The sequence below is a fragment of the Thunnus maccoyii genome, chromosome 5 (genome assembly GCF_910596095.1).
Source record: "Thunnus maccoyii chromosome 5, fThuMac1.1, whole genome shotgun sequence".
In the NCBI taxonomy this organism is placed as follows: domain Eukaryota; kingdom Metazoa; phylum Chordata; class Actinopteri; order Scombriformes; family Scombridae; genus Thunnus; species Thunnus maccoyii.
The window spans coordinates 8,682,502-8,709,420 of NC_056537.1; the positions used below are offsets into that span (position 1 = coordinate 8,682,502).

At 37.7% G+C, this 26,919-nt stretch overlaps 2 protein-coding genes and 1 long non-coding RNA gene across 6 annotated transcripts in view; 1 reads left to right on the forward strand and 2 right to left on the reverse strand.

Moving 5' to 3' along the window:
• The window catches only part of map1ab (microtubule-associated protein 1Ab), a 78,661-nt gene extending 77,553 nt beyond the window's left edge, over positions 1-1,108 (reverse strand). Inside the window, exon 1 of one of the 2 annotated variants that reach the window (XM_042411468.1) lies at positions 636-1,108. The gene's annotated coding sequence lies outside the window, so the exon portion shown is untranslated. Of the gene's footprint in view, positions 1-413; positions 484-635 lie in introns of those variants that run through there. The other variant, XM_042411469.1, reaches the window with a different exon arrangement.
• Positions 1-8,969, forward strand: LOC121897156. Its single transcript, XR_006096195.1, has 3 exons — positions 1-471; positions 790-852; positions 8,887-8,969. It is a non-coding gene; the product is annotated as an uncharacterized LOC121897156 (long non-coding RNA).
• scamp2 (secretory carrier membrane protein 2) overlaps positions 6,427-26,919 on the reverse strand; it is a 25,576-nt gene continuing 5,083 nt past the window's right edge. The window contains exons 1-9 of one of the 3 annotated variants that reach the window (XM_042411473.1): positions 21,753-21,915; positions 16,558-16,635; positions 16,073-16,159; positions 14,773-14,884; positions 13,050-13,178; positions 12,366-12,525; positions 11,321-11,422; positions 9,230-9,347; positions 6,427-8,670 (exon numbers count right to left, since the gene is read on the reverse strand). In XM_042411473.1, coding sequence (XP_042267407.1) covers positions 8,521-8,670; positions 9,230-9,347; positions 11,321-11,422; positions 12,366-12,525; positions 13,050-13,178; positions 14,773-14,884; positions 16,073-16,159; positions 16,558-16,635; positions 21,753-21,809 — 993 coding nt within the window. In that variant the 5' untranslated portion in view covers positions 21,810-21,915 and the 3' untranslated portion in view covers positions 6,427-8,520. Of the gene's footprint in view, positions 8,671-8,830; positions 8,970-9,229; positions 9,348-11,320; positions 11,423-12,365; positions 12,526-13,049; positions 13,179-14,772; positions 14,885-16,072; positions 16,160-16,557; positions 16,636-21,752; positions 21,916-26,919 lie in introns of those variants that run through there. The other 2 variants (XM_042411475.1, XM_042411474.1) reach the window with 2 other exon arrangements.

Here is a 26,919-nt window from a genome sequence, read left to right on the forward strand (position 1 = left end):
TAGAGTCCTCAGCACGTTACGTAAAGAGTCGGTCACATAGTGCTCTTTGGGCAACATTTAGGAGGAAAACCCATGATTTCGTGGTCCTGTAGATGTCTACCCGGAGAGATAACGTGTTTGCCCGGGGTAAAACCAATGTATAAAACCAATATTTATACAAACTGCGGCAGGTAACTGCCCTGGCTAGCCATATCAGTAACGCTAAGCTATTTGTCTATGAGCTAACGTTAGCTAGCGCAGCGTAGAGGAAGAGCAGAGCTGAGAGGCTCATTTCTTTAGAAAAAAAAAACAGGGTTTAAACGTCGATGTTGCCCCGTACAAAAAAAGTATCACACTGGCCACTTAATAGACAACAATTAGATCAAGACAATACCTTTGAAGGTAAAGTTTGTAAGAAAAAAGTTTTGACTTACGCCCCCTTGGTTTGCTTACGGAACGCTATGAGGCCGTAAGCTCAACTGAAGTGCGGAGGTGAGCTGAGGCTAGTAACAAGCTGGCCGATGAAGTTATGCTATTTATTTCAGTTGGGGAAGTTTATCGAGTTAGATCAGCCATATTCATCATTCTCGAGCCCCCTTCTCTAATAAAATGTGACATATTGCTTTAAAATACACCCAATGAAGCATTAATCTTACCTTAGTGTGGTAATACATTTTGTTTTAGTAAATTAGTCTCTCCCAGCTTTTTGGCAGCGGTCTCGAGACAAGTAGACTGTTTGAGTCTTTCGAGTCTCGTCATATTCTTCTAACATGATATTCTGTGACACCATATTTCTTGGCCGCTTGACAGGTGACTCTCGCCATTTCTGTAGGGAAGACGTCAGTATTTCAACCGCCAAAACAGGTGACCAAGGTAACACGAACCTTTAATCTGTAACCTAGGTAACATAAAACGTTAAATTAACCCAGTTGTTGACAGAGGCCAACAACAGGCGTTAAATGTCGTAATTCCGGTACTGAAGGTTAAACTGTTTTTACTGAACAGTTTTGGACTTGGGAAATTATACAATAGACAATTAATTAGGCTACTAGCTAGCCTAGCAGCATTAAAAGACAGGTTCACTGTTTTGGTCTTAAAATGTCTTAAAACAACAGTCAGTAACCCAAATGTAAGTGATGGAGGACAAAATCCACAGTCCTCTTTCTATGTAAAAAGGTATTTAAAAGTTTATCTGAAGCTTAAGTTGTCCAAATTAGTCAAATCAAGTAGATATATTTCAGCATTAAAGTCTTTAGTGCCAAAGTCCCTCTTTTTGTTACTACTAGTGCAGCTCAACAGGGAAACACTGAGGAAACACAATAAGGGAATCTGATGTTAAAAAGATGAAATGTGGCAGATATCCACTTGATATGACTAACTCAGACTGCTGAACTCTCATATAAGCTTCAGATAAACTTTAAATATATTTTTGCATAAAAGTATCTGTTTGACCCCATCACTTACGTTGAAAGCACATTTGAAGGGGATCTTTTAATAGCCGGTATGAACAGGAGGAATGATTACAGCGAGGAAAACCTCTTTCAGTGTTTATATAAGCACCTGACTGTTGTTTTAAGACAGACTTGAAAAATTGTGAACCTGTCCTTTAAGACTATAAACAACCCACAATAGACACTTTTAAAGTAACACACACCGTGGCTTGCTTAATTCAAAGAAGACTTTAGTCTTTGTTCTTCATTTTCAGGGACCCAAAGTTTAATATTCAAACCAATACTTCTGTTTAAGTGCAGTTTCATGGGAAGATAGTGTTTTTATGTCCTGTTTTGTTATAGTATAGTGCAGAAATGACAGTGCATTTGTATCCTTTCTAGCATCTAGCAAGTAGCTACCATCCTGTTATGCTTGTGCAAGAACATGAATATCACCCAAACCATATTTTTACATAGTATTTCTTTCTACAGTTATATTTGTACAGTGGACATTATTCATGCAGTGGAAAATGCATATAGAGCTGGTAATTGACGATGACCAAACACTGAATTCTCGCTCTATTATGCTGTAAAAATGGTTCTAGGCTATGCTTGCACAATGACCTTTATCTTGCCTTTACTGCATCTTGAAGCATATAAGTAAAAGATGTTAAAAAAATTACAAAACTTTCGACAGTCGGAGGATAACAATGATCTGTGACACTGAAACAATATCCACTGTTCTCCGGCACAACTTGAAACAGTCGAGATTAGCAGGTTTTATAAATAAACCAGGATAAGACTCCTCTACACATCAATCAGACACTGCTGCCCCCTCTCAATCTTCATTAAGGATTCAGATCATGTGTCAATGTAGTCAGTCTTTTATGCTGTGAATGTTGAGGACTTTTTAAAACAATCTGTAGTAAACTAAAGGATAATTCCTGCAGAGTTCAAACGTCTTTTCATGCAAACACACACACACACACACATCAAGACACACTGATAAAGACAGAAACAGAACGTGGACCGGCCTTAAAATAGCCTCTTTCTTCTCGGAGAAATGTTCCTCATTCAAATTTTCTCCTGTTTAACCTTGAGCTTGGCACATTTCACTGTGTAGCAGAGGGCGTCTCAGCATAAACTGTCAGCACCACACTGTGGGGATAATAAGGAGGTCCACACCAACTTCTGTTTAACCTCACAAGTCGAGCTGAAACCTGTCTTTCTCTGCATACAGGAGCACGATGTACACATTGAAGCAGATGGTAAAAATGGTAAATACTTGGCAATTCCTTTACATTCATGCTGCTGTATTCTTACTCTTTATTTATCTGTATATCTGTTGCAAAATTCAAATACCATCACAAGACTAATTATGGTTTCTCATCTTATAAAAACATCATTCTTTGTGAATGAAGCCACAGAACAAAATGTTAAAATGTCTTGTAAAAAACAAAGCTCTGTTGGTTAGTATATGACTTGATGAATCAGTGTATTTAAAGTTCCAATCAGCTTTGTGAGAGACAAAAACAGTGACAAATTGTGTGTAACAGCTATACAGTCTATGGTATGTGTATAGACAGTACATCATATAGGTTTGTGTGCTGCAGGTTTCTCTGACAGTGAGTCAGCACTTCACACCACAGAGCACCTTCACCACAGTCAGGCTTCCCTCTAGTGGTAATATCTGAGACCTTCAGCTCATCACAAGTTCGTACACAATGTACAATTAGCAACAATAAATCTGTAGGTCATGGCTGAGAACATTGTCCTCTTTCTATAGCGTTTCTGTTTGTCCGTCAGAGAAAAGGAAGACAGGCAAAGCAAATGTTTAATCAAAGTCTAAACCCCTGAGTTAAAGAGGGAGCAGCTACAAGTCTTCCAGTTTTGGAGTTGATGTTCAGCTCAGGCCTGAAATCAAGATCATACATCCTGGCACTTTAAAAATAAAGCATGTGCCTATTTAATAAAAACTAAATCTTTATATTCATAAAGACATTTCTGACTTCAATTCTGAAGTCAGAAGCATCAAACACATTTTCTGTTAGTGGCAGATGATCCTTTTTGCCCTTTTTGGTCACAACACGACTGTCAAGATTACAGTATCCAGATTTGGCAATTATAAATAGACTCTATGTCGCCATCTGCTGGACAATTAATGTTAAAATACATTTGTTTGGTCAAACTTTAATCATAAAATACTCTTTTAAAAAGTTACTTTATATATATTTATATTCAGCACTTACAATAAAAGTAAAATAATATAATAAAAACAATAAGAATAACATAAACAAAATATAGAAATGTCAGGTGTTGTTATTAAATATGAAAATAAAATAAGACTTTTTATCTAATAAAAAAATCTTAATAGTGTGTTTAAGTGTGTGGTGAACCATCATGCACTGTACCAGGGTCATGATGAAACTAAATGGAGGTCCTGTTTGCTCCAGTTCTTGGGGGGGCATCGCATCTCTGGATTGGTTTGGTCTGGGGGCCTTTCTTGCATGTTGTGGCATTTCTCTCTACTTCTCTACTTTGTTTGATGTCTGTCTCAGTGCTTTCTGCTGTCAAATGAGGGGAAAACTGCCAAACGAAAGCTAAAAATACATAAATAAATAAATAGGATTCAGCCGTCGTTAACATTCTTTGTGTGTTGTGCTGTTTGGCCTTTGTATTCCCTGAGGAACATAGGCCGTCGACGAAAGCCCTCCATCCTCTCCGGTCTCGTGCCTTTCGATCAAGTCGCTGCCATGACAACCCGTCAGCCTTAATCTCCTGTTCTGTGCTTCTTCTCCAGGTGGTTCTAGGTTCTTTATTGCACCTATGCTTTTCCTGCTTTGCTTTAGGTAATCTACATCTGCTGTAGCACAAGAGTCTGGAAATGAGCTGTTAGCTATCACTAATGGCGTCGTCTTCCACAGACCCATAAAACTGTAAAACCATAGCAGCCTGCGGGATGTGGAGTGATATATGGACTTTATAAGCCCACTGGGAGGGTTGAACACTGCAAAATTAAATGGTATTTGAAGTCTAATGATCATATTCATTCCAAAGCAAGAGACGAACAATACTTACGGTTAGGACTGATCCGCAAATTGAGATCAGGAAGGCTTGAAAGTGTAAAACGAATCACCTCCTGCTAACTTGGTTGAACAAAGCTAAACTGCAGCTGGTTTGTTAAGGAAACCCAAGTATTGGTAATGAGATCATTAGGTAATATGTTTTTTTTCTGTTCTGTTGCATCTTTGTGCCACAGGCAATAATAACAAGCAATCAATTTTAGCATGTTTATGCCTCCTAACTGAAAATCTAATCCGTGAGTGGCCACAGTGTGTTTCAATAAGAGACTGTCTGTAACTTCAGGGTTGCAGGGAAAAGTGGCACAGCACAGCTCTAAGTACCTGTCTGCTCAGGTATCCCTCCTGCTGTCTAACCCAGTTGTTTATGGCTGTGTTTGATGGGAAGTGGCCGAGTTATTCGGAGCTCCAGGCAGACAGTGAGAGCCTGGAGAAAGAAACGCAGACCGACAGGCAGATGGTCGAAGCAGCAGTTTAGGTTTCGGTGCAGATTCCCCACAGACTGTCTGGGTCACTGCAGACACAAAAGGTCTGCCTCTCTTCGCTTTGTGTCCGGTCTCCTCTGTCCTTCCTAAAATAGAGAGGAGGAAACTGACGCAAAAGGGCAAGCCTCTCTTTCAAAGATTAGAAAATGGCCTTGAGCTATTGATGAGTATGAGGTGAGGATGTTTTTTTTTTTTTTTCTGTGTTCTGTCTATTTCAGGTGTTTTTGCTATGGGCAGAAATATCAGCTTAGTAATACTTAAGCAACTAACAGTGAATATTACAGGGAATACACATCAGAGATTCTAACAGTAACAAGGGCAAGCCCCAGACTATATCATCGAACTAGAGCTGTCGTGGCATTAATTTCACACCTGCTGTTACAGTCGATTGGTCCAAGTATCCTTCAGACGAACTAGGTTGTGTAACGCATCGCCTGCCACGTCTGGCAGCCTGAAAAGCCGGATATTATCGGGGTGAGACTGGAAAAGAAATGGAAGCAATCGCGTGAAAAATAAAAAAAAAGAAATTGAGAGATGAGTTCAGACCCTGCCTACTTTTACACCTCTGCACTCTTGGCTGATCAATGCATGAAGAGGGAGTGATTGCTGGATTGTCTTTTTTTTTTTTTTTCCAGACACAATCCCAAAGGTGGTTTCAGATGCTGTTCAATCGAACAAGCACTTAGTTTGAAGTGTACTGAGGCTTTAACCTGCTTCATCTATCAGCAAAATAAGTTTAATGGACCTTTTTCACAGCAAACAGTTTGACATGTCAAAGCAGGAAAAGCACAGGTCGAATTGGCTGCATTTCATTTCTTTCAGCCAGTTGAGCCAGTTCCAGGTATTCGGTATTGTGCATGCTTACTGGGATATTTAAAGGGGACATATCATACACATTTGCAGGTCTATATTTATATTCTGGTGCTCTACTGGAATAACTGCATGATTTACAGTTCAGAAATATACCTTCTTCTCTCTGTCAGAGAGGCCATTTTAGCTCCCTCTTATGGAGAATCTACAGCCTGTGAAATGGGAACTGCTGTGAGCTTAAAGCCAAATCAGTGAGGTGCTTTGCATCTAAAAGCAGCCGTTGCTCAGGCTATACAGTCATATTTAAGCTTACTGAGTACAGTAGCAAAACAAACTCAAGAAATTTGATCAGACAAGAGGACAGAAGGAAAGGATCGATTCACTCATTAGCTAAAAACAGATTAGGCAGTCTCCTCAGTCTGCCCTGCAGTTAAGTACATAGAAAACTAATATTATTGGAGTATCAATACTCAATACTAGTATGGGCAAAACAATACAATCATGACTATCTATGACCTCAAAAGGTACTCAAATTGAATCATGTGTCAGTGTTTTCTTTAATGAAATAGATCCAGAACCTCTACTTTACCCAAACATGTAGTTATTTCCCTTCTAAGAAACCAATAAAGTAAAAAGACACAGTTTTAAATGAAAGCAAAGCATTTTATTAGATGCTATATTCAATATTGAAATACAAAAGGCACTGTATTCTGCTCTCCCAATACAACGCATACAGAGATGTGTGAATTAATACAAATCTTCTATCACATAAAAGGATGTAGGATCAAACTTTAAATTAGACCGTTATCTGTTGCAAGAACGTCACACAAACTCTGAATTTGCATTTGTTCTTTAGGATTGCTGACGTATGTCACATCCGAGCCAATGTTTTAAAACAGTACATCAAATAAAACATACATATGCATGTTTTGTTTTTTTTTTCCAAATAAGAAAATCACATAGAAAATATACATCAGTACACAAATAATTTAGGGCTTGGTGATAGTTTTACAGAGGTACGAAGAAGAAGACGACTTTCGAGCAATGAAATTCCTTTGAATAATTAAACAATCTATGAAAAAGTGAAGATGCAATACCTTAGCTGCATACTGGTGATGTTGAGACACTGACTTTGTAAAGGAAGTTAAGTTATGTGGCGAATTCACACTGCTCTAGCAGAAATTACGAATCAGGAAAACATAATAGCCTGCGTCTACTGTCATACCCGTGACAGTCAGACTTCATTATTTTCTGATTATTCCATATGATTCACACTGGCCGAATACACTGTTGCACTTCTACATGAAAAATAAACTGTCCCTCCTCCTCCTGCATATACTGTTAGTACTGAAATAAATGAGAGATTGAGAATGACTCGACCACTTAAAGCCAACTGTATTAACCGCAGCTGTCAATCTACTCGGAGGAAATTAATTTATTTCACTGGTGTTATTGTTAATTTTTCATAGTTAGTATTTCGTTGGTATCCTTAGGAACCAATAACAATGGTAGCAAACAGGATAAACAAGATTTACCTCAAGCTGCTTCATCAACCATTAATACGATACAGAAAAAAAATGAATTAGTTTGATGCTTTAGCAAGAAAATTTTCCCTAAAGTGAAACCAAATAATGGTTTTCACTGTCAACAAGCACGACGTTAACTGAAGCAAAAGCACGTTGATGCTCTTTGCAGATGTGATCTGTATGTAGAAACCATTATCTGAATACAAGAAGGAGTAGATTCACTATGAAGGATCTCCACTAATTTTCTGACACCACAGTGGTTTTCCCAAAATGTCTAAAGAAAATTTTGGTTCCAGACAAAACTTTAAGGCCAGTGTTTTAAAAATCGACGATGTGTACCACATTCTGAAAGAGATGGGGGCTCCCTCATGTCGTCAAAGACCATAAATCAGAGGACTTTGATGTATTTTTCTTATTGAATAAATGACTCCGGACTTAAATGGATAATTGCAGTAACAATAATGTCCAAACCACTCAAACAGGCAGATTATTATTAATTACATGATGAACTTTTGTTATTTTTCTTCCTCATTAGATTAAATTTGTGGTACACAAAAGAGAAACAAACTGGGAGAGAAATGCTTTTCCGAGACAGAAAGATTTGCCAATCAATGACACACAGAAACACTTCATCTTATTTATATTACAGAATCAGAGTCCACTCCGTCTGTGGGAAAAAAAAACCGTACTGCAGCCACATGAATACATGTGATGAACATGCCGGTGCACACGCACGTACATATGTACGTACACAATCACACATTACACTAAAGAGCATTGCTGAAAAGTGCACACAAAATATACAAAGCCAAGACACACTGAAATAGCAATCAGTCAACTTCATTCATGCTTTCCACCCCAGAATGCACTTGATGTGAGACTTTTCCCCCTCGACTGCTTTTTTTTTAAGCCCAACAGAGCCACATGATGTCACTCTGCAGGCAGGAGACATGCTGGATGTGAAAAGCAAAGTTAACATGGGGATTTATATGTGCATTGATAGTGGGGGTGAAAGGAGAGGGAGGGGGTGGGGTGGACTACTAACATAGCCTCACCTGGTTCAAGGTCTATTCGTTATAAGGTTAGATTTTAATTTGTAGCCGCTGCCAAACTTCCTGATTGATTCAGCTTTGTATTAGTTGATCATCTAGACCTGATAACATATACACCTTGACCTGTTAAATGGAGCTTAGCTTAGCTCAGACTACCATTAGTTGTTTCCCTGGAAGGCTCCCTGGGCAGCATTGGATGCCGCACCAGCAGCGGCTGTTTGGAAGGTTTTATTGCTTAAGACGCCCTGGGAGAATTCCTGCTGGGCCTTCTGGAAACTGGCTCCAGTCCGGCGATACATGCTGTGGACCTGAGGAAGAGGAGTAGGAGGAGGAGGAGGAGGAGGAGGAGATTGTGAGCAAATGGCTTTCAATATTTTAGAAAGTCACACTGGAGAGAAGGATATAACACCTGAGCCCCATTTACACCTGGTATTAACATGTAATCTGTATCTGGATACATTATCTGGTTAATGCGATCCATGGGTCTTTACACCTGGTATTAACATGAGTCCTCGTTTTCTCAGCTGTGCCTGCGTTGTGATTGGATCTCAATGTGAAAATCAGCAAAGCTGAGCTGACGGACTTGTCGACAAAGATACATCACACCTAAGTCAAGGAAACTGCTGCCATGAACTGATGTCCTTCATTTCTAAATCACTTCTAACGAGGGAAGACTTTTAACTTCTGCTACTCCTTGTAGTCACATCGTACTGATTGTATTTACGCCTGGCTGACATCCAATCACAATGTGTTCTGAGTGTGTGTGTGTGTCAGCGCCAGTTAATCTAATAACACAGCTGCTACAATGTTAATTTACATAAACATATAACGTGTTTAAAAATTAATGCACTGGTAAATAACTCTCACCATCTTGAGCAGGATGACTGACAGCACGGCGCACATGGTGAAGAGGATGGCCACTATGATCATGATGGCTCCCACCGCCTTGTTTGTACCGATGATGGTGAAGGCAGCGATCCAACCGCTGGAGTCGACAGAGATCGTTACATTTTAGGTGGTGAAAGAACAACTTTAGTTAAACTGAAGGTCATTTTCCACAGTGTGACACACTAGTCTAGAATACAGTGTGTGTGTATTCTAGTCAGGAGTTGGATTAGATTTAGGAAGAGAAGAAGAAGTATGTGTTAAAGCAGCATGAAAAAGCTGAAAAGATGCACAAAGAAGAGACAGAAAGAGAGTCGACAACTGTAATTTTTAAAAATAATTTATATCACTCAGAGGTGAACATGATAAAAGTGGTATTACTTCAATCTGAATGCATGTTTTAAAAGATTAAAGTGTTTTCAAAGTGGGAGTATGTTTTCATATTATTAATATCCTAAAACTACTTTTGTTGTTTTTTTTAAAATGATGCTACTTTGTGATCTGCATCTTATCTACGATGGAAGTGCTACTAGATGTAACTAATGTAACAAAACAAGAGAGGGTCCCCTTGACTGTGTCTGTTTTGTCATTATGCAAAGTGCTGCGATGAAATGAGAAGTGTCATCGTCCGAAACGAGGAGCCACTCGGACACCTGTTACTCTGAAATCAGTTCTAAAGTTGTTGGTTTTTTTTAGCGGAAACTAAAATGAGTTATAATGTAATACCATGTGGAGTATTTCCTCAGCATTCATCTTCCCACACATTATTTAATGGAGGCAAATTTATCTATTTTGTCATTTTCAGACCACTACTCTGAGGTAGACTCCATTATTGCTTTAACTTGCTATTTGTTAATACTATCGAATATTTGCTTCTTTATTCTTCTGTAAGAGTTAAATATGGCTTTATTTACTTTTATCATTAATTTTCATAACAATAATAAAAAATAAAATATTTAAAAAATCTCACAAGTATTTGTTGGAAGAGTAAATTAAATTAAAAAAAGAGAAAAATAGAAAATAAAAACAAACATACTCAATGTAACTTAAAGTGAAAATTAAAAAAAAAAAAATTGAAATATTTGTCAGTAGAAGTGAGTTTTAAAAAGTGAGCCTGAACTTGACAGTTAGATCTTCAACGTCCAGCAGCCTGAAGGTTAAACCCCTGAACTGATCATCTGATTCACATACTGGCCTGTTTTATTCTCTGCTTCTTTCATTATGTGTAAAGTCCATCAGTTTATCTCGTATGTCTGAAATAACCTAAATATTTACTTTATGAGGATAAAGCAAGCAGAGAGAGAGAGAGAGTGCGAGTGTCGGCAGAACGAAGCAGCGACAGTGAGCAGCAGAAACTTACAGAGTTACCAGCAGACAGAGAGGCAGCAGGCTAGAGGCTGAAGGATGGAAAGTCTCTGTCAGAAGAAATGGAAGAATGCAGAAAATCAGGAAAAAAAGAGAAAAGAGAGAAGAGGACAGCAGCTCAGCTGTTTGGTGGTACTTCAGATATTTAAGACAAGGAACCAGAAGTAAACAAAACACTTCTTATAATCAGTCTGAAGGCTGACTGGACGTAATGTTGATCGTTAGTTTGTGTGATTAGTAATTTATCAACATATTCAGATTGGCTGTTATTTCATTCAAAATATAGATGTGAATAAAGTCACAGTTCATTGTCATGTTTTTTTCTAACTGAAGTGTTATTTATTCATAGTAGGATTAGTGTGTTTTAGGTGTTTAGTGTGTATGATCATTATGTCACAAACAAAATATATATAATTACAAGCTTCATTTGCTTATGATTCAGATATGTCAAATATGGCGGCCAAATCTACAAATTTAATAAATATGATTTGGAATTGACATTTTTTAACTAATTGAATTAATTTTATCAAACTAAATTGGCAATTTTCAATTTGCTGCCTGAACCTGGGGTCCAGGCTACATCTGGGTGCACCTTATACTAAACAAAAAGTTATGTATCACCCTCATCAGTGATCAGTGGGGACACTTTCCAAACCATTTAACCTTAATTTTATAACCCCTCCTAATGTTAAAATTAAAAATTCTCACCTGTTCCCCCACTTGGGGATGCCCACAGACTGGATGATGAAGATCACCACTTGGCAGAAAAACACAAAGAAGAAGAAGAAGAAGCTGAAGGAGCTGTCAGTCCTAAAAATGAGAAAACAAAGCATGTCACTAAAAATTTTACACTCTGGAAAACATTATCAAAAAATTACTGTCAGTTTCAGAACACAAGTAATAATATTATCATTTAATGCATTTACAAGTACTGAACAGGTGTTGTGAATGTGCAAGTCTTATAAATTCATGACAAGGTGTTCAGATACAAGAAAATAACGGACAAGGTTGAAGCAAAGAATGACATGTTGTGACATTTTCTCTGTTCATTATTGTCTATATTGGGACATGGCAGAGTGCATTACTGCTCTTATACCACAAAGCTGTGTTTAATGAGTCTATGTTGGCTTGTAAGCAATTTTTAAGATTTGTTTGTAGTCACTTTAGCCCATTTTCATGTTAGTAAATAATACATTTTGTTGCTTCAGTTACCTTACAGCTTCATATACTTTGTAGAATAGTGGTTGAACTACAGAATGAAACTGCTGCCTGAGGTGTGAAATAAGGTGTTAAATGATTTTAACACACCTGCAAACCAGTGAGAAAACATCTTTTTCTATGGTGTCAAGAAAACAGCCCCATGTACTATAATAACACTACATTATTATACTAAGTTCCATGTAAAACTTACACTTACAAATAAGCTACTTATGAATATTACTAAAATGTTAAAACACTTTTTTTCTCTTTAAGATACATTTTCTTTGGCTTAGTGTTCATCACGGGATGAAAATGTCCTGAAATAAGGACATTTGTGTTGCTCATAATTGCATATGAGTGGTTGGCATGGAAACATAGTGGTTATAATTATATTAATAAAGATTTCTCTGCACTCCAGCATTGATTTTCTCTTGAAGGATCAGGTACTTTAAGTATTATTATACTTATTAGTGTATTTAAGATGGTTAAAATAATCAACTGGGCGACTGAGACAGCACGTACATATTTTCAGCAACACAGAAGGAAGACTCACTTGAAGGCCTTGTAGACGGGCCGGTACCAGCAGAGGAAGGAGCAGGGAGCGAAGAGGATGAGCCAGAGAATGGAGAGGCCGAAATCCACACCGTAGCTTGCATCAGTGGTGAAGTAAGCCAGACAAGCCAGCAGGTTGAGGAACAGAGTCACACAGTTGACTGAAGAAACAGTGGAGAGACACAGCAGTCAGTGACACCAATATTAATGATAATAATATTACCAGTGATTATCAGCATTAGGTTTATTTACAGAAACTGTCAGTCAGAGTTGGCTGCAGAGATAAAACATTATTAAATGCTGCATGCTCCACATCATCAGCCGGTACCAGTATAACTTGCATGAAGCATGTTTATGCTGCCACCAGGTGGCATTTTTTGTACAACAGCACACAGTAACAGTGATGTCAGATCAAACTGGTGCGTTATATTCCATGTTTACACCAGTGCTACTTATTGAGAGACATATACAGTACATGTTAGTATTTAGAAATAACTTTTGGTACCGTTATAAGGTTCACAAGATCAAATGACATTAAAACATTTTAAAATCTGGTTTTATCTGCCTACACAAATAAAACTAATGCATGTAATACAGCATTAACTGTATCATATTTGAACCTGAGCTCACATTTCAGCCTTGACAAACACTGTACATCCATGTCCCTTCATCTTAGTGTACTCACACATCCAGAGATAGTACATCATCTTGCAGACTCTCTGGTACTCCGGGGGGATTTCCTCTGAGAAGTCCTGATAGAAACATGGTTTAATGGGGAAGAATTTGGGAAGTGGAGGCCAGTTGTTCTCTTTACCTGTTGAGACGGACACAACATCAAACCTGTTAGAAAGGTAGAGCCTGTCTGCCAAACACAAAACATTTACCACTGCAGGAACAGAGAAGAGAGGTCAGCTCTATTAAAATCATAGTGAAAACACAAGTAAAACTCCTGAAGTTCTGTTACTTAAACTAATGTTTAAAATATTTCATAAGAACAGGGAACCTGCAGTTATTTTTAACATAGTGACACATCTATGTAAGGTGACATTTTCACAGTCTAGACTTGAACTTTCTAAAAATCAAATATACCCACATGCGTGGGAGTCAATATGGCACTCTGGTGAGATAATGTGTCACACTGAAGATAAGGAATATGATACTGACAGCAATAAAGGGAAATACAGTTTATACCAGGCAGCACAGAAACAACATAAGGAAGCTTGCAGATAAACACTTCTGGTTGATTTCCTGTGCTGCAGGTTAAATATTGTTTACATTGAAACCACTGCAGCAGGTAGATAAGCTATGTGTTAATGTATATTATACAGTATATTGTCTGTTATAGACTGCTCATGCTCATGCACAGATTTTGTATCTTCACTCTATAACATGGTCTGATTATGAGAACATCTGCCTTCTAAACTGTCACCTAAATCTAGCATGACATTTATCAACATGCACATCTGTACTAACATTTTCTGATGACCTATTGAAACATCAGTCTACTTAAATGACAATCCAACAGTCAAATTAACATAGATATAAAAAGGGAAAAGCAAGCAAATAGTTTCATTTAAGATGCCATAAATAGCATGTTTGCAGTTTTTACTTGATAAACATGTTTGTAGAGCTGCAATGATTAGACAATCGATCAACAGGAGATTAACTGGCAACTATTTTGATAATTAATTAATCATTTTAGTAATTTTTTTAGGCAAAAGAAGCCAAACAGTTGGTTTCAGCTTCTCAAATGTGACGATTTTATGCTTTTCTTTGTCAAACTGATGACATTTGGGGTTTGAACAAAACACGCCAGCACAAGACATCACCTTTGACTTTATGAGATTATAACAAGCGATTTTCACCATTTTCTGACATTTTACAGACGGAGAAAATTATCGACAGATTAATCGATAAGGAAAATAATCGTTAGTTGCAGCCCTACATGTCTGTTTAATTGATTGACTGATTCAGCACCGCAGTGGGATCAACATACATGGAGGCTGTAGGTTTTCAATGCGGGTCTACATCAACACTAACTCAGCAAACAACCTCAAATTGAAAACTATTATAAATACAAAACCAAACTGATTGAACAGCATCTGTAGCTGCTACCAACATACTGCAGTTTTAATGTTAATATGAGTTTAATATAAATGTCATACTCTGCCACAATATCAGATAAGGGAAACATGTTTTCTGGGTGGGTGCATGATCCTCCTGTTTATAAGGATGTGATTATATTTTTTCACAGCCTGTGTGCAAGGATGTAAACAAGGAGTTTTATATTCCTTTCTGATACATAACGCACACATTGCACGTTGTTTTCCTGTCGCAGTGTCAGAAAAGAGCGCTGCTTTTTGATACTACCGCAGAGAGAGGAGAGGGGAGGTTTTGTATTTAATGACCTGTCGAGCCTCTGCTCTGTAGCTCTTGCTCTCTGCGGTCCAGCTCGGCAGCTTTTCTCTCCAGCTCCTCTTGCTGCCTCAGCAGGTTGGCCTGAGCTGCAGCAGCAGTCGCCTGAGAAAGAAGACGCAGAAACACTTTCCTCAACAAACTCACTGAATATAAGCGAAGGCATCTTGATGACATAAGTGGAGAGACATGTCAGCAGCTTGCAGTAGTTTCACATTACATACAGACACATGGCACAAACATCAGAACCTTACAAACTGCAATACATAGTAAACACTTTAGCCTGCTTTATATATTCAATATTTTACATATGTAACATCTGCAGTTAGCTACCATGAGTTATTATAGAGACTACATGACATCAGGCCTTTCTGCAAGCATAGTTGCATTTTTAGAAGGACACAATCATGTCCATAAGGCCAAAAATACATATTTATGATCATTATAAAATGAAAATCTATTACCTGGCAGAAAAACTGAGGAGCTATAGTCCTGTTTGTGAATATTTATGAGATTACCAGAGGAGCAAGGAGACTCATTATAATATTGTGTAAACTGAGTAGATGTAGATGCAACGTCCTCAGGTAACACTTGCTATCTAAGGAGGCTACTCTTTGTAGCTCTTTAGCCACCTCCAGCTATTAGACATACCCACAGGTCTGAAATACACAAACTGTTTACTGAAGGTAAATTCCAGCGTGACTATTTATGTCAGATGTTGTTGGTTTCACTATTCTTATGCCTAGAAAAGAAAACAACTCCTAAGTAGATAAGACAATGCAAATAAAGCAGCTGTGCCTTGAGCCAAAACAGCAAAAGCCATACAGTATCTCTGCGGGTTTCTTGAGATGATATGTGGTGAATGTGCTGTGGCTTTTAAAAGGTTAACATTTGACCTTAAATCATCCATCATCAGTGTAATTGTTTTTAACAGCACGTTTAGATCTAAGTTAACCTTGCAGTGTCTGAGAGATCACATTTGAGTTAAACTATTTTATCTTTGATGGCAGTGCTCGAATTAGATTAACCAACATTTAAATGCTTGAACACTCATTCAAAGACTCGTCTTTTTTTTCCAATTTCTGGCAACTTGTGCTCGGACGATTCTTTTGATGGGAAATTCATAAGACCAAAAACGCAAGTGAAAGTTAAAATATAAGTAGCTAAACATGTAAATTAGTCAATCAATTAGGAAGCGGACCAAGGGAAGTACTGTCCTTCTTTCTACTTTAAAATAGTATTTTTCAGCAGATAGGTGGAGGGTTTGGAGGACAGAGTGTTGACGTGACTCACCTGTGGACTTGGCTCTGTAGACGGCTGCAACACAGCAGGCTGGTAGGGAGAGGGGGCAGCCGGAGTAGTATGAGCAGCTAGGCTGTCCTGAAAAATAAATAATAAGTGAACAAAATGACAGTGATTGTGAGAAGTACAAGGATGAGACAACAGGAGAAAGAAAAAATGAACAAAAAGACGAAGGAAGACGAGGACGGGAAAGAGTAAATGAAAGCAGGAGGATGGAAAAAGAAAAATAAGAGATGAAAAATTAGAGAAGAACAACAAAGACCAGATAAGAAGACAAGAAGCGATAAAGGAAATAAAAGACAAGACAAGAAAAGGCAAAGATGAGACGGTGAAGACGGAGAAAGAGGAGACTAAAACAAAGAAAAGGTTGAAGGAGGATGAAGAACTAAAAGACAAACCAAAGATAAAAATGGAGAAGAAAAAGGGGAAAAAAACAAGATAATGACAGAGCTTTGAATGAGCTTTGAGTGTCTTACTGTGGGATGAGCAGGGAAAGGGTTGAACTGGTCAACTGGTTCTACAGAGGAGTTGGTCACTTGTGTAACAGAAGGATCCTGGAAAACACCAAGAAAAACATCACATCAGTTTATTCAGCTCAACACCACAAAAGAAAGTCAACGATATCTGTAAATAGACAGATCCCACTGAGGATTCAACTGCGTAACATGTTAAATCTATTTCTTCAATTTAATCACTTGACATCTGATCTCTTGAAAGAGCTTCTTGTGTGTTGACCAGCGTGAGGTCAGAGTAGAGGTGCATGAAGACACTTGGAGAAGATGAGGGTCCTAAATACTCCCAATACAGTGCTGGGTGATGTACATGAGGGCTGGATTTTCTAATTTTATAAGAAATACCTTCACATGTCGCCTTATTTCAAGAAGCAGAAGACAGCAAAGAAGCAGACTGCAAACCTACAGAAGAACTACAGAAGACCAAGACACTCTGTACTTCTTTTACACTCTGTTACAACAAAAATACTCTTTGCTACTAACAAGGTATTTAGTTCAACTGTACCGGTAACCTTGACTCTTGATATTTGACCACTGGAAAACACTAAAAGCATTTATTGCTGTTTATCTAACTGTATATTCATCTTACTGTTTCCCTTAGGATATTTCATTTCCTGAAACAAAAACAACCCAGACTACAATGTGCTTTGACAAAGTCATAAAGTGAAATACAATAACAAACGGCTATTGTTGCAATAACCTCTAAAAAGGTCGCGATCAATCATTACCCAGGAAGAAGTCGTTCCTTAACAGAGTAGTATAGGTAAATATTAATTTGGTCTAGTGGTCTAGTTATCTGTGTCTAACTGATAGGACTGCTGAGCCTCAAAGTGAAAGTCGGACAAAAGCCGCTTTTCCATTGGCGCCAATAAATCCCATGAATTTTCCAAGACGTTCCATGAATTTTCCAAGACATTCCATGAATTTGTCAAGGCACTTCTATGAGGAGCTTCTTTGCTGGATTGTTAATGTTGTTTTAGAGGTTTTTTTTTTTTTTAAAAAAACCCACATCTCAATTAGTAAACATTGTTCACCTGCCGTTAAGCTTTCTGTGGAGGAAAACAGCTGAAAACATAATCTAATCTGTCAGATAAACTCCATAAAACACCTCCTTTTATATGGTGTTTGAAATGATCCATTAACTTCTGATATTCCCTGAGTATCAGCGAGTATCAGCTCTTCTAATAATATTTCAAATGCCCTAATAATCACTGTCTGTATACAAATAAACATCCCATTATATTCCAGAAATTCTACATCTGTACAAATAGGAAAGGAAAACACTGACTGACTGGCAGTCTGGCACTTTACTGGGACAGCTGTTGTCTAGAAGTAGATTTTGCATATTTACAGTGGAGCATTTTTAATGGTTGAAAGATGTAACTATGTATACATAATATTACACTACAGTCCCCAGATAACACTGCAACAAGTTATCTATGCAGTCCTTTCCACATGGAAGGCAGCAGAAGGGATCTTGGGTATTGTAGGATTTTTGTGCGCTTGATGGATGATAAAATATTTGTCTAAGTTAAACAACTATAAGAACCATTTTTACAAACCGGGTCAATTTCTCCTTTTATGAGGTCAGAACATGAACCTCACATGACGGCAGAAGTCATCACTCACTGACCATGTGATTAAAACTGTGACCTCATCTGTTGCTTATCTGTTCTTGACACACCTGTCAACATTCCCAGCAGGAAACTGGGATGTCTGGACAGTTTCACTGCATAATACTTTGGAGGAAAAAAAAGAAAAGTAGTTAAATCCGCAGCTGAAAAGCTACATCTGATCCTTTGTTAACTTATATTTGATGGTAACCTCTTAAAAGAGCAATCACACTGGCAGGTTAGGCCTATTGACCTCGTTTTTGAAAGGAACCCTTTGCTGTTCACCGCCGCCTTTGGAGATATTCAAAACCACTTATTATGCAAAATGTGTTTACCATATACCACAGTGTAAAAGCAGGAAAGCATCCTGCTGAGTATCAGCTGATAAAGGTCTGCTTGCGTCTTTTGATGACAGGGCTCAGACAGAAATGAAAGAGAAATACTGAGCAAATTGATGACATGAAAAACCCCACTAATCCTCTCTGAAATAAAGACAGAGCTGGAACAAGCCAAAACGAGACATCATCATGTTCAAAGCAACAGTAAAGCGGCGTGGAAATGCACGCAGAAGCACCTCTCCACAGATATTGATGGTCAGGTCTGGCAGTTCTACTAATTATAACCAAAAAGAGAGTAAAAATAGATTCAGAGTCAAATCCTGATCAAACGATTTAATGACCTAAAAATCTCTGTACTGGGAAAAGGGAGTTGCTGTGACAGCTGTTGAATGCTGAGGTGTGGCTGTTGTACCTATTTCATAACTACAATTATATATTATTGCTAAATAGACTTAAGCTCCTCTTTATTTTACATTCTACAGGATTACAGTACTATGTTTACAAGTATAGTACACAATTGGTGAAAAAACACCAAGCTTTAGGTCACAAAGAGCGAATATTTTAAATTATTCTATTACGTTATCCTCTTAAATTTCTTTCAGCATATTAATTATTTTCATATATGTCACCACAGACTGCAGGGCTGCATAAATATAACAGCTTAAAGGTGAAGCAAGCTGCACTACAACATAGGCAACATATTGCAGCAACTAGCAGGTTATTTATTCAGCCACTTCCACACCCAGCAAACAAACAGTGATCTCTACTGACGTCACGGCCATTGTGCACCCGATATCATAAAGTGTGACTCTGCACTACTGTTAAAACGACTGCGTTATGTAATGTCACTGAAATCATTGAAGAATTTTTACTGACTCTGAATTTTTGTATGTATGTAATGTCATATGAGTTGCCATTAAAGATGTGTCACCGTACAGTATGTGAGGTTTGGTTGCCAGTGAGTCATGAATTTATTGTTTTACTTTTTCAAACTGTCAGCATCTCTGCACCGAGCTGAATTCCTCCATACAGTTTGTACTTGAAAACTGAGAAAATGGTGGATATAAAACGTCTTTGACATTAAGTGTGATTTATAGAAATAAACTGAACATACAGGCCCAATGTGGTGCTGTAACCTACAGAAGATCTTATCTTGTACAGTCTTGAAAAGCACTGTACTCTGTGTGTTCTAGATACACTGCATTAAAATTCAATTCACTCTTCATCTTCCTCTATTTCTGAGGAAGGTTCCTGTGACCAAAATGTCATGCTCCTGTCAAAGCACTGCAATAGAGATTTAGTTGTGCCTGTTATCCTGATTGTTTTCTTCTTGCAAATTTCCAGTTTCAGCAACTTCATACGACATACAAAATAAAGACTAATGGGTTTATGGCTTAACAGTTACAAGGAAACAACACGGATCATATCCTTTAGAAAAATACACGTGCGATGTGTCGGGATTCCAGATAAACTCAGAGTCCAAAGATGTTGGAGAAATGCTTTAGATAAGAAAAAGCTTAACTTCTGTGTGTCTGTAAGTGAATATGAATAAAAGATAGCTTAAAAAGAAAATACTACTTTACAGTCAAAAACCCCTGTTAACACCATGTAAGAAATAGTAAAATTGCATGTTATTTGTCCCAGATTTGGAGGATGCATCTTCAGAAAATGAGGACAACAGATATCCCAAGGCCCTTTTTGAGAGTGCAATTGAAAACAAGGCAATATATCATATAGGAGGTACATCTAGTATAGTAGTATTATATATATTAAATTATCGATGAATAAACTTTTACATCACACACATAAAGAAACATTTCTCATCTGAAGGTCAGCCTCTTTAACATGGAAGTAACAAGAGTCAGCTGGCCTCCTGAGGCATATTTATGATTTGTGATATTGGGCTATACAAATATAATTAACTTGACTTCTTCTAAACACTGACCAATATTAACTGTGAACACAGCAGGCCAGCTGCATTTTTTTGTTAAGTCATCCGGATTCAATTAATTTTTGGACACAAAGACAATGAGGTTACAGAGCTTTTTATAGACTGAATAGACTTCTAGGCTACATCCTGTAGGTAACAAAATGTATTTTCATCAAAGAGCAAACCATTAATTGAGGTAGGTCGGTGGGAACTGACAGAGGCTGTGGGAGCCCAGTGGAGGTGACATTACAAGAGTCTAAAACAGTGGTGAAGGAATTATTCTGATCCTTTACATCAGTAAAAGTAGAAATACTGTTGTCTAAAAATACTGTATTACAAGTAAAAGTCCCGATTTCAAACTGTTAAGTAAAAATTCAGAAGTATTATCAGCAAAATGTACATAGGTATCAAAAGTAAAAGTAATTATTATGCAGACTGTCTTTTTCTAGAGTGTTATATTGTTGTAGTATATTAAATAGTTTTTTTATCACTAGCAAATACATGTAAGAGCATTTTAATGTAGTTTATCAATGTGGAGCCAATTTTAGATACTTTGGGTAGATTATAATTAATAGTACTACATCATATTATATAAATGTATCATATTTTATAATATTATTAATAATAATAATGACACTTTATATATATAGCATCTTTCACACAAAGTGCATACCTTTTTTTAAGAAAAAAGAGCAGATAACTTAAACAACAGAACATTAGAATATATTATTTTAAGTAAAATCTTAATCTGAAAAGTAACCAAAGCTGTCAAATGAAAATAGTGGAGTAGAAAGTACAATATTTCCCCCAGAAATGTAGTGGAGTAGAAGTATAAGTAGCATACAATGGAAATACTCAAAGTATAAGTACCTCAAATTTGTACTTAAGTGCAGTACTTGAGTACATGTACTTAGTTACTTTTCACCCCTGGTCTAATATGATATCAAACCACACCCTACATGTTAGAAAATCCCTTTTAAATGCAGCAGTAATCGTTGTAACGTGGCTAAAAAAGGTTTGACACACATTCCTAGTTGGCTACAGTTTAACTTCCTGCAACTTAGTTCATAGGCTACCCCGCCCTCGTTCTCTAACGAAGCCCGCTGATTGGTCCAAGTCCTGTCAATCATGCCATCTTTGCCAATGGCTGGCAAAACAGCATCGGTAGGTCCCGCCCCGACAGTTTCCTGGCGTGCTAGCTAACTTTTCACGAATGATATGCCAACCAGGGCTCGACTTTTGGTTTACCAGCTATTCAACACAAAACTACAAACTTACATTGAAAGGGTTGTCGCCGGCTGGGTCTGCGAACGGGTTGTTATCAAATCCCGACATTTTTTAAAAGATTGCGGGCTGTTTTATCCTCTCCGAACGGGGAATAAACAACAAACTCCTCTCTGTCGCTTGACTTGCCTTTCCTACCCACTTCCTCGAATGAAGTTTGAAGCGCAGGCGCACTGAGGCGGCTGGGCAATGACGTGCACGTCAGATGACACGTCACAACGTGCACGAAGCAAAGCGCGCAACACCCGGGTGGGTTTCAGCTCAGTCATGTGACGTTAATAAATGACAAGAAATGTAATAACAAACATATTCATCACATTTTTCATAGTAAAAACATTTGGAACATATTGGAACTCATTTTTTTAGGCAATGAACAGGAAAAACCATGGCTTTTGGCTGATAAATTTTGTATTCCTAAAAAAAAGTTAATTTAAAAATTTTACATAAAATCTGTTCAGTGAATTCTATAATCTCCAAATATGTGGATGTAGGTAACTCTTGTTCTTTGTGTGGACATACTGATAAAACATCTATCTATTTATTCTTTCATACTTGTGTCCTCAGATAACAACGGTCCACGCTCAGCATAACTATGATACCAGGGACAGTGTGTGTTCATGTAATGTTCATGCTTGAGTGAATAATGTAGACAGAAGTTCCTTTTTTTCTTTTTTTTTTACACTGGTGCATGTTGTGCAACAGCCTTCCACTACACATCCAGTTTTTAAAAATGAGAAGGGTTTATAGAAGTCAGGTTAGGATTTATTTATAGAACAGGGTCACAGATTTATAATGAAATCAAGAGTGACAATGATACTTTAGCTGTGATGTGGGAGTTATTATTTTTTATTTTTTAAATTGTGGTGATGTGTTTTTGGGTTAAATGATGCTTGTTTTTTCATGTTGTTCATGTTCATGTTGTTGTTCTTCTTCTTTATGTTTCTTTATTTTTCTTTGTCTTTTAACATCTTGGGACCATGTTGGAAACAACTGTTTTCACTTTAACATGTAATCCCTTGAATGTTTGTTTTTTGTGTCTGTTAATCCAAAAAATAACATCAATCAATCAATCAATCAATCAATCAATCAATCAATCAATGTAAAATAACAATGAAATTTGGGTCTGATTTAAATTCTCATGCTTTCAATACTACTAATGTTACTCGCTGTTTTAATCCTGAAAATATAATGTGTTACTACGACAATAAGAGTAACAAACCTATAAACTATGTTGGTAACTTTTTTATTAATAAAATTCTTTACTTAGAAACAGAAGTTTTTAGGTTCCCGACCCTCTTTCCCTCTTTTTTTGATTGAGTTTAACTCAATGCTTAACAGGTTCTTAGAATATTACAGAATTATATTTGATTAAGCCCCCTGGGGTCAAATTAATTGCCCTTTTTGTAATGTCTTCCCTTATTTCATTTTTTAAAGATTTGAGAAAATATATTCTTATAATTTTTAATTTTCAACTTAATTTGAATATTTATTTGTCTCATTGCATTGATTTATTTTATTTTCATCCCTTTTTTAATATTTATATACTATTTTCTGTGGTTATCATGTTGTTGTCCTGTATTGTGTACTTCTTTCGTGCCTGATGTAACAGGTACAATTATTTTGTTAAATAAAGTTTTGTATTGAAAAACAAAATAGACGCAATAAGCACAACCTGTTGGATTTCAGTTCAGTAATGTAACTTAAATGAAAATATTTCAATCCTGAGTGTGAAAGGTTCTTCTTTGTGGTGACCCCTGGTGTCATCTGGGGTTTGATCTGGTGTTCTGGAGTCTCTCTTGGTCCTGAAGCTGACTAGTTGGTGTAAAAACCTGGAACACCTGGTGCAGGTGTTCCCAGGCGATAAAGTCTGGCCACCTAGCAGCTTCTCTGTTTGTTGCTGCTAGTCATGTATCCATTGTTGTTGTTGTTGCTGCTGCTGCTGTTCTGCTTCTGTGTGTCCCCCCCCCCCCCCCCACCCCACCCTCTTCTCTCTCTCTCAACCCAACCAGTCAAAGCAGATGGCCGCCTGCCCAGAGCCAGGTTCTGCTTGAAGTTTCTTCCCGTTAAAGGGGAGTTTTTCCTTACTACTGTCGCCAAGTGCTCGGTCTAGACCTGCTCCATGTGAAAAGTGCCCTGAGATGACTTTTGCTGTGATTTGCCACTATATAAATAAAATTGAATTGAACTGAATTGAAATTCTCTCTCTCCTCTGATTACCTCACTGCTGCTGCTTGCAGCTCTTTGCTCCCCCCTTGAGTTAGATTACTGTAGTTATTTGCTCTACTTTCATGCACCTGACACCATACATACACACACACACACACACACACACACACACAGTAGTGTTTCCATCACTTCACAGGACATTACATTGACTTACATTCATTTCCTGGAGTCTTATCCTAACCGTAACCATAACCACCACATGCCTAACTCTAACCTCAACATAACCCTAAACTAACCTTAACTTTAAACCAAGTCTTCACCCTAAAAATTTATGATTTTACATTAAGGGGACTTGCTTTTTGTCCCCATAAGGGAGGCAAGTCCCCACAACATGACTGTGTAAACAGATTAACGTCCCCACAACGTGAGGAATACCTGGAACACACACACACACACACACATCAGAACATGGTCACTTTTGGGGACATTACATAGACTTACATTTATTTCCTGAAGACTTAACCATAACCACTGACCCAAAAATCAACTTTTTCCCAACTGGGGACACAGCTTTTGACCCCAACTGGTCATCAGTCTGAAATTTGTCTCCAAAAGTAGCCCATGACAGACAACACACTCTCTCTCTCTCTCTCTCCACTCATGCATCACACCTCACACTGATAACACTGATTGCCACACCTCATACTCTAAACATTTAGTTGCAACTTTAATTTGGCTTAATTTGGTTTAATTTAGTTTTAATAAATATCTTTTGTTAAATGTTTACTATGGTGTGTCTCTATTGTGTTGTGGCCATCTGAGCCAGGTCATATCACTCTTAAATGTTTAAAGCACTCATATGATGAATAACGTATTATAACAAAAATATTATAAAATATTCATCTGATAGCAAGAACAATATTGTTTTTGAAAAGTGGAGCACAACAATGGTTGCTAGGCGACAGGTGACTTTTGAAGGTTTTCACATAAACCTCTCGATTTGTACAATAGTACTTGAAAAAAAAGAAAAGCAAATGAATTACATTGTTTTCAGTTAAATTTAGGCAGAAAGCTGCTCACATATGAATGGACCCAAAAAAAGCATGAATTTGAATGGTGTCGCATTTTTACCGCATATAAAAGGCTAAATCACTGTAATACTGTAACTAACCATAACTTGTGTCTACAATTTGTGCAAATGAACACAGGGCAGGATAATAAAATAAAATAAAATAAAATAATGATAACGCTTTATTAACAAAGTGGGAACAAAGTAATGCTTAACTAAAGCCTGTCATGATCATTTAATGCATGAATTAATGCAGAATGTATCATGAATTCCTTTTGCTCACCATTAACAAATGATCAAGTCACTGTTACTTTATGTGATTAGTGAACACTTAATGAATATTAATTCACAGTTATTTCATATATTAATTGATATGCCACCAAATGCACTGAATTATTGTAATTGGTATTTTATACCCATGCATTTGATCAGCCTCTATGAAGATGCTTTTTTCTTTTAACAAACTGGTAGTCAGATACAAACATCTACATGTTGCTGCAAGACACAGTGGTCTTTATGCCACATTTGCAAACTAGACAGATGTATTGTACATGATTAGGTTGTATTATGCTTTAATCTTAATACCCACAGTAACTGTCAATGTATGAAGTCTGTGAAGATTCTCAGTCATGCAGGTCATCATTGTCTGAGGAGGGTTGAATTGAGGGAAACTGGACGTGGTTGAAGATACTTGAAGATGTTTTGCCTCTCATCCAATGGGCATCATTAGTTCTAACTGACTGGCTGGGAGTCGCAGGTATTAACCACTGTGGGGTCGTTATTAAGGTCATTGATATCACTTGGTTCATTAATCGCTGAGGTCACCTGAGGCCAAGTGGGCTGGACTGCCAAGTTTTGACTTCAGCTTGGAGTGACATTTAAGGTGGGGCTATATTAGTAGGCATATTAAAGGAACAGACAACATTATTGCTAACATGTTGTTGTGTGGTCCTCTGTGTTGACCTGAGCTTAATATACTGCCCTGTTCTACTGTCTCATTCAGCTGTTGTTGCTGTGCCTGTCTTCTTAATTTGCTTCTCAAGTGCCGGGGTTGCTGAGGATAAGTGGGACAAGCAACGGATCCAGGACAAGGGTTGTGTATTTTCTCTTTCTTTTTTTGAGTAATTGTGATTAGTGCTATTACGGGTGGGTCGATAGTATGTCGGTGATCTCCTTGGGATACTGACTTGAGGGGGGAAGAGCGGTTTTGAAGCTCAAAGAGGGCGGCTCTAGCCGTCACCATCTTGGAAGCTTGACTCCGCCTAGCTCCCGGCTAATCCAAAACGGGCAAAGAGGTGGAACTGAGGCTTTTTGCTAATTTGAGTTCATTGTGTGGCATTTTTAATATACACTCCAGATATTAGGCTACACATATTTTTCTTCAAAACATAGGATAAAAATGCTCCTCACCAAGTCACTTCCATCATCCGACAGGCCCCACTTTAGTCTCTCAGGTCTGTGCATGGGCACTTGGACTTCTGTCTACCCCTTCTGGCAGTGAGAGTAAAGTTCGGCGCTCGGCTGCAATTACTTGACACAAGCATGCAGAACGCTCTCATGTGCACCCCGAATGACAGGTACACAGAGGCAAACACTTGGAAAGTCTAGAGGAGCTGCACGATTAACAGCCAAACAGCCAGCGTGGGAATGTCCCACCCGACATGAGATTTAAAAACTCCATATACTGTGAAATGCAGAGAGATTTACCTGGTGGTGATAGACTTAATCAGCATTATGTGAAATCGTTTGGAAAGGGTGTATTGTAACAGATATTCATTTATGTGTAAAAGTCCCGCACTGAAGGTTTAATGACCCCTTTTTTCTGTATTAAAAGCAATAAAACCAACTTCAAATGAACCTTTACTGCATTTATCAAGCATAATATCACTATAATGTGTGTTGAATTTTTCAAGTGCGTAATAAAAC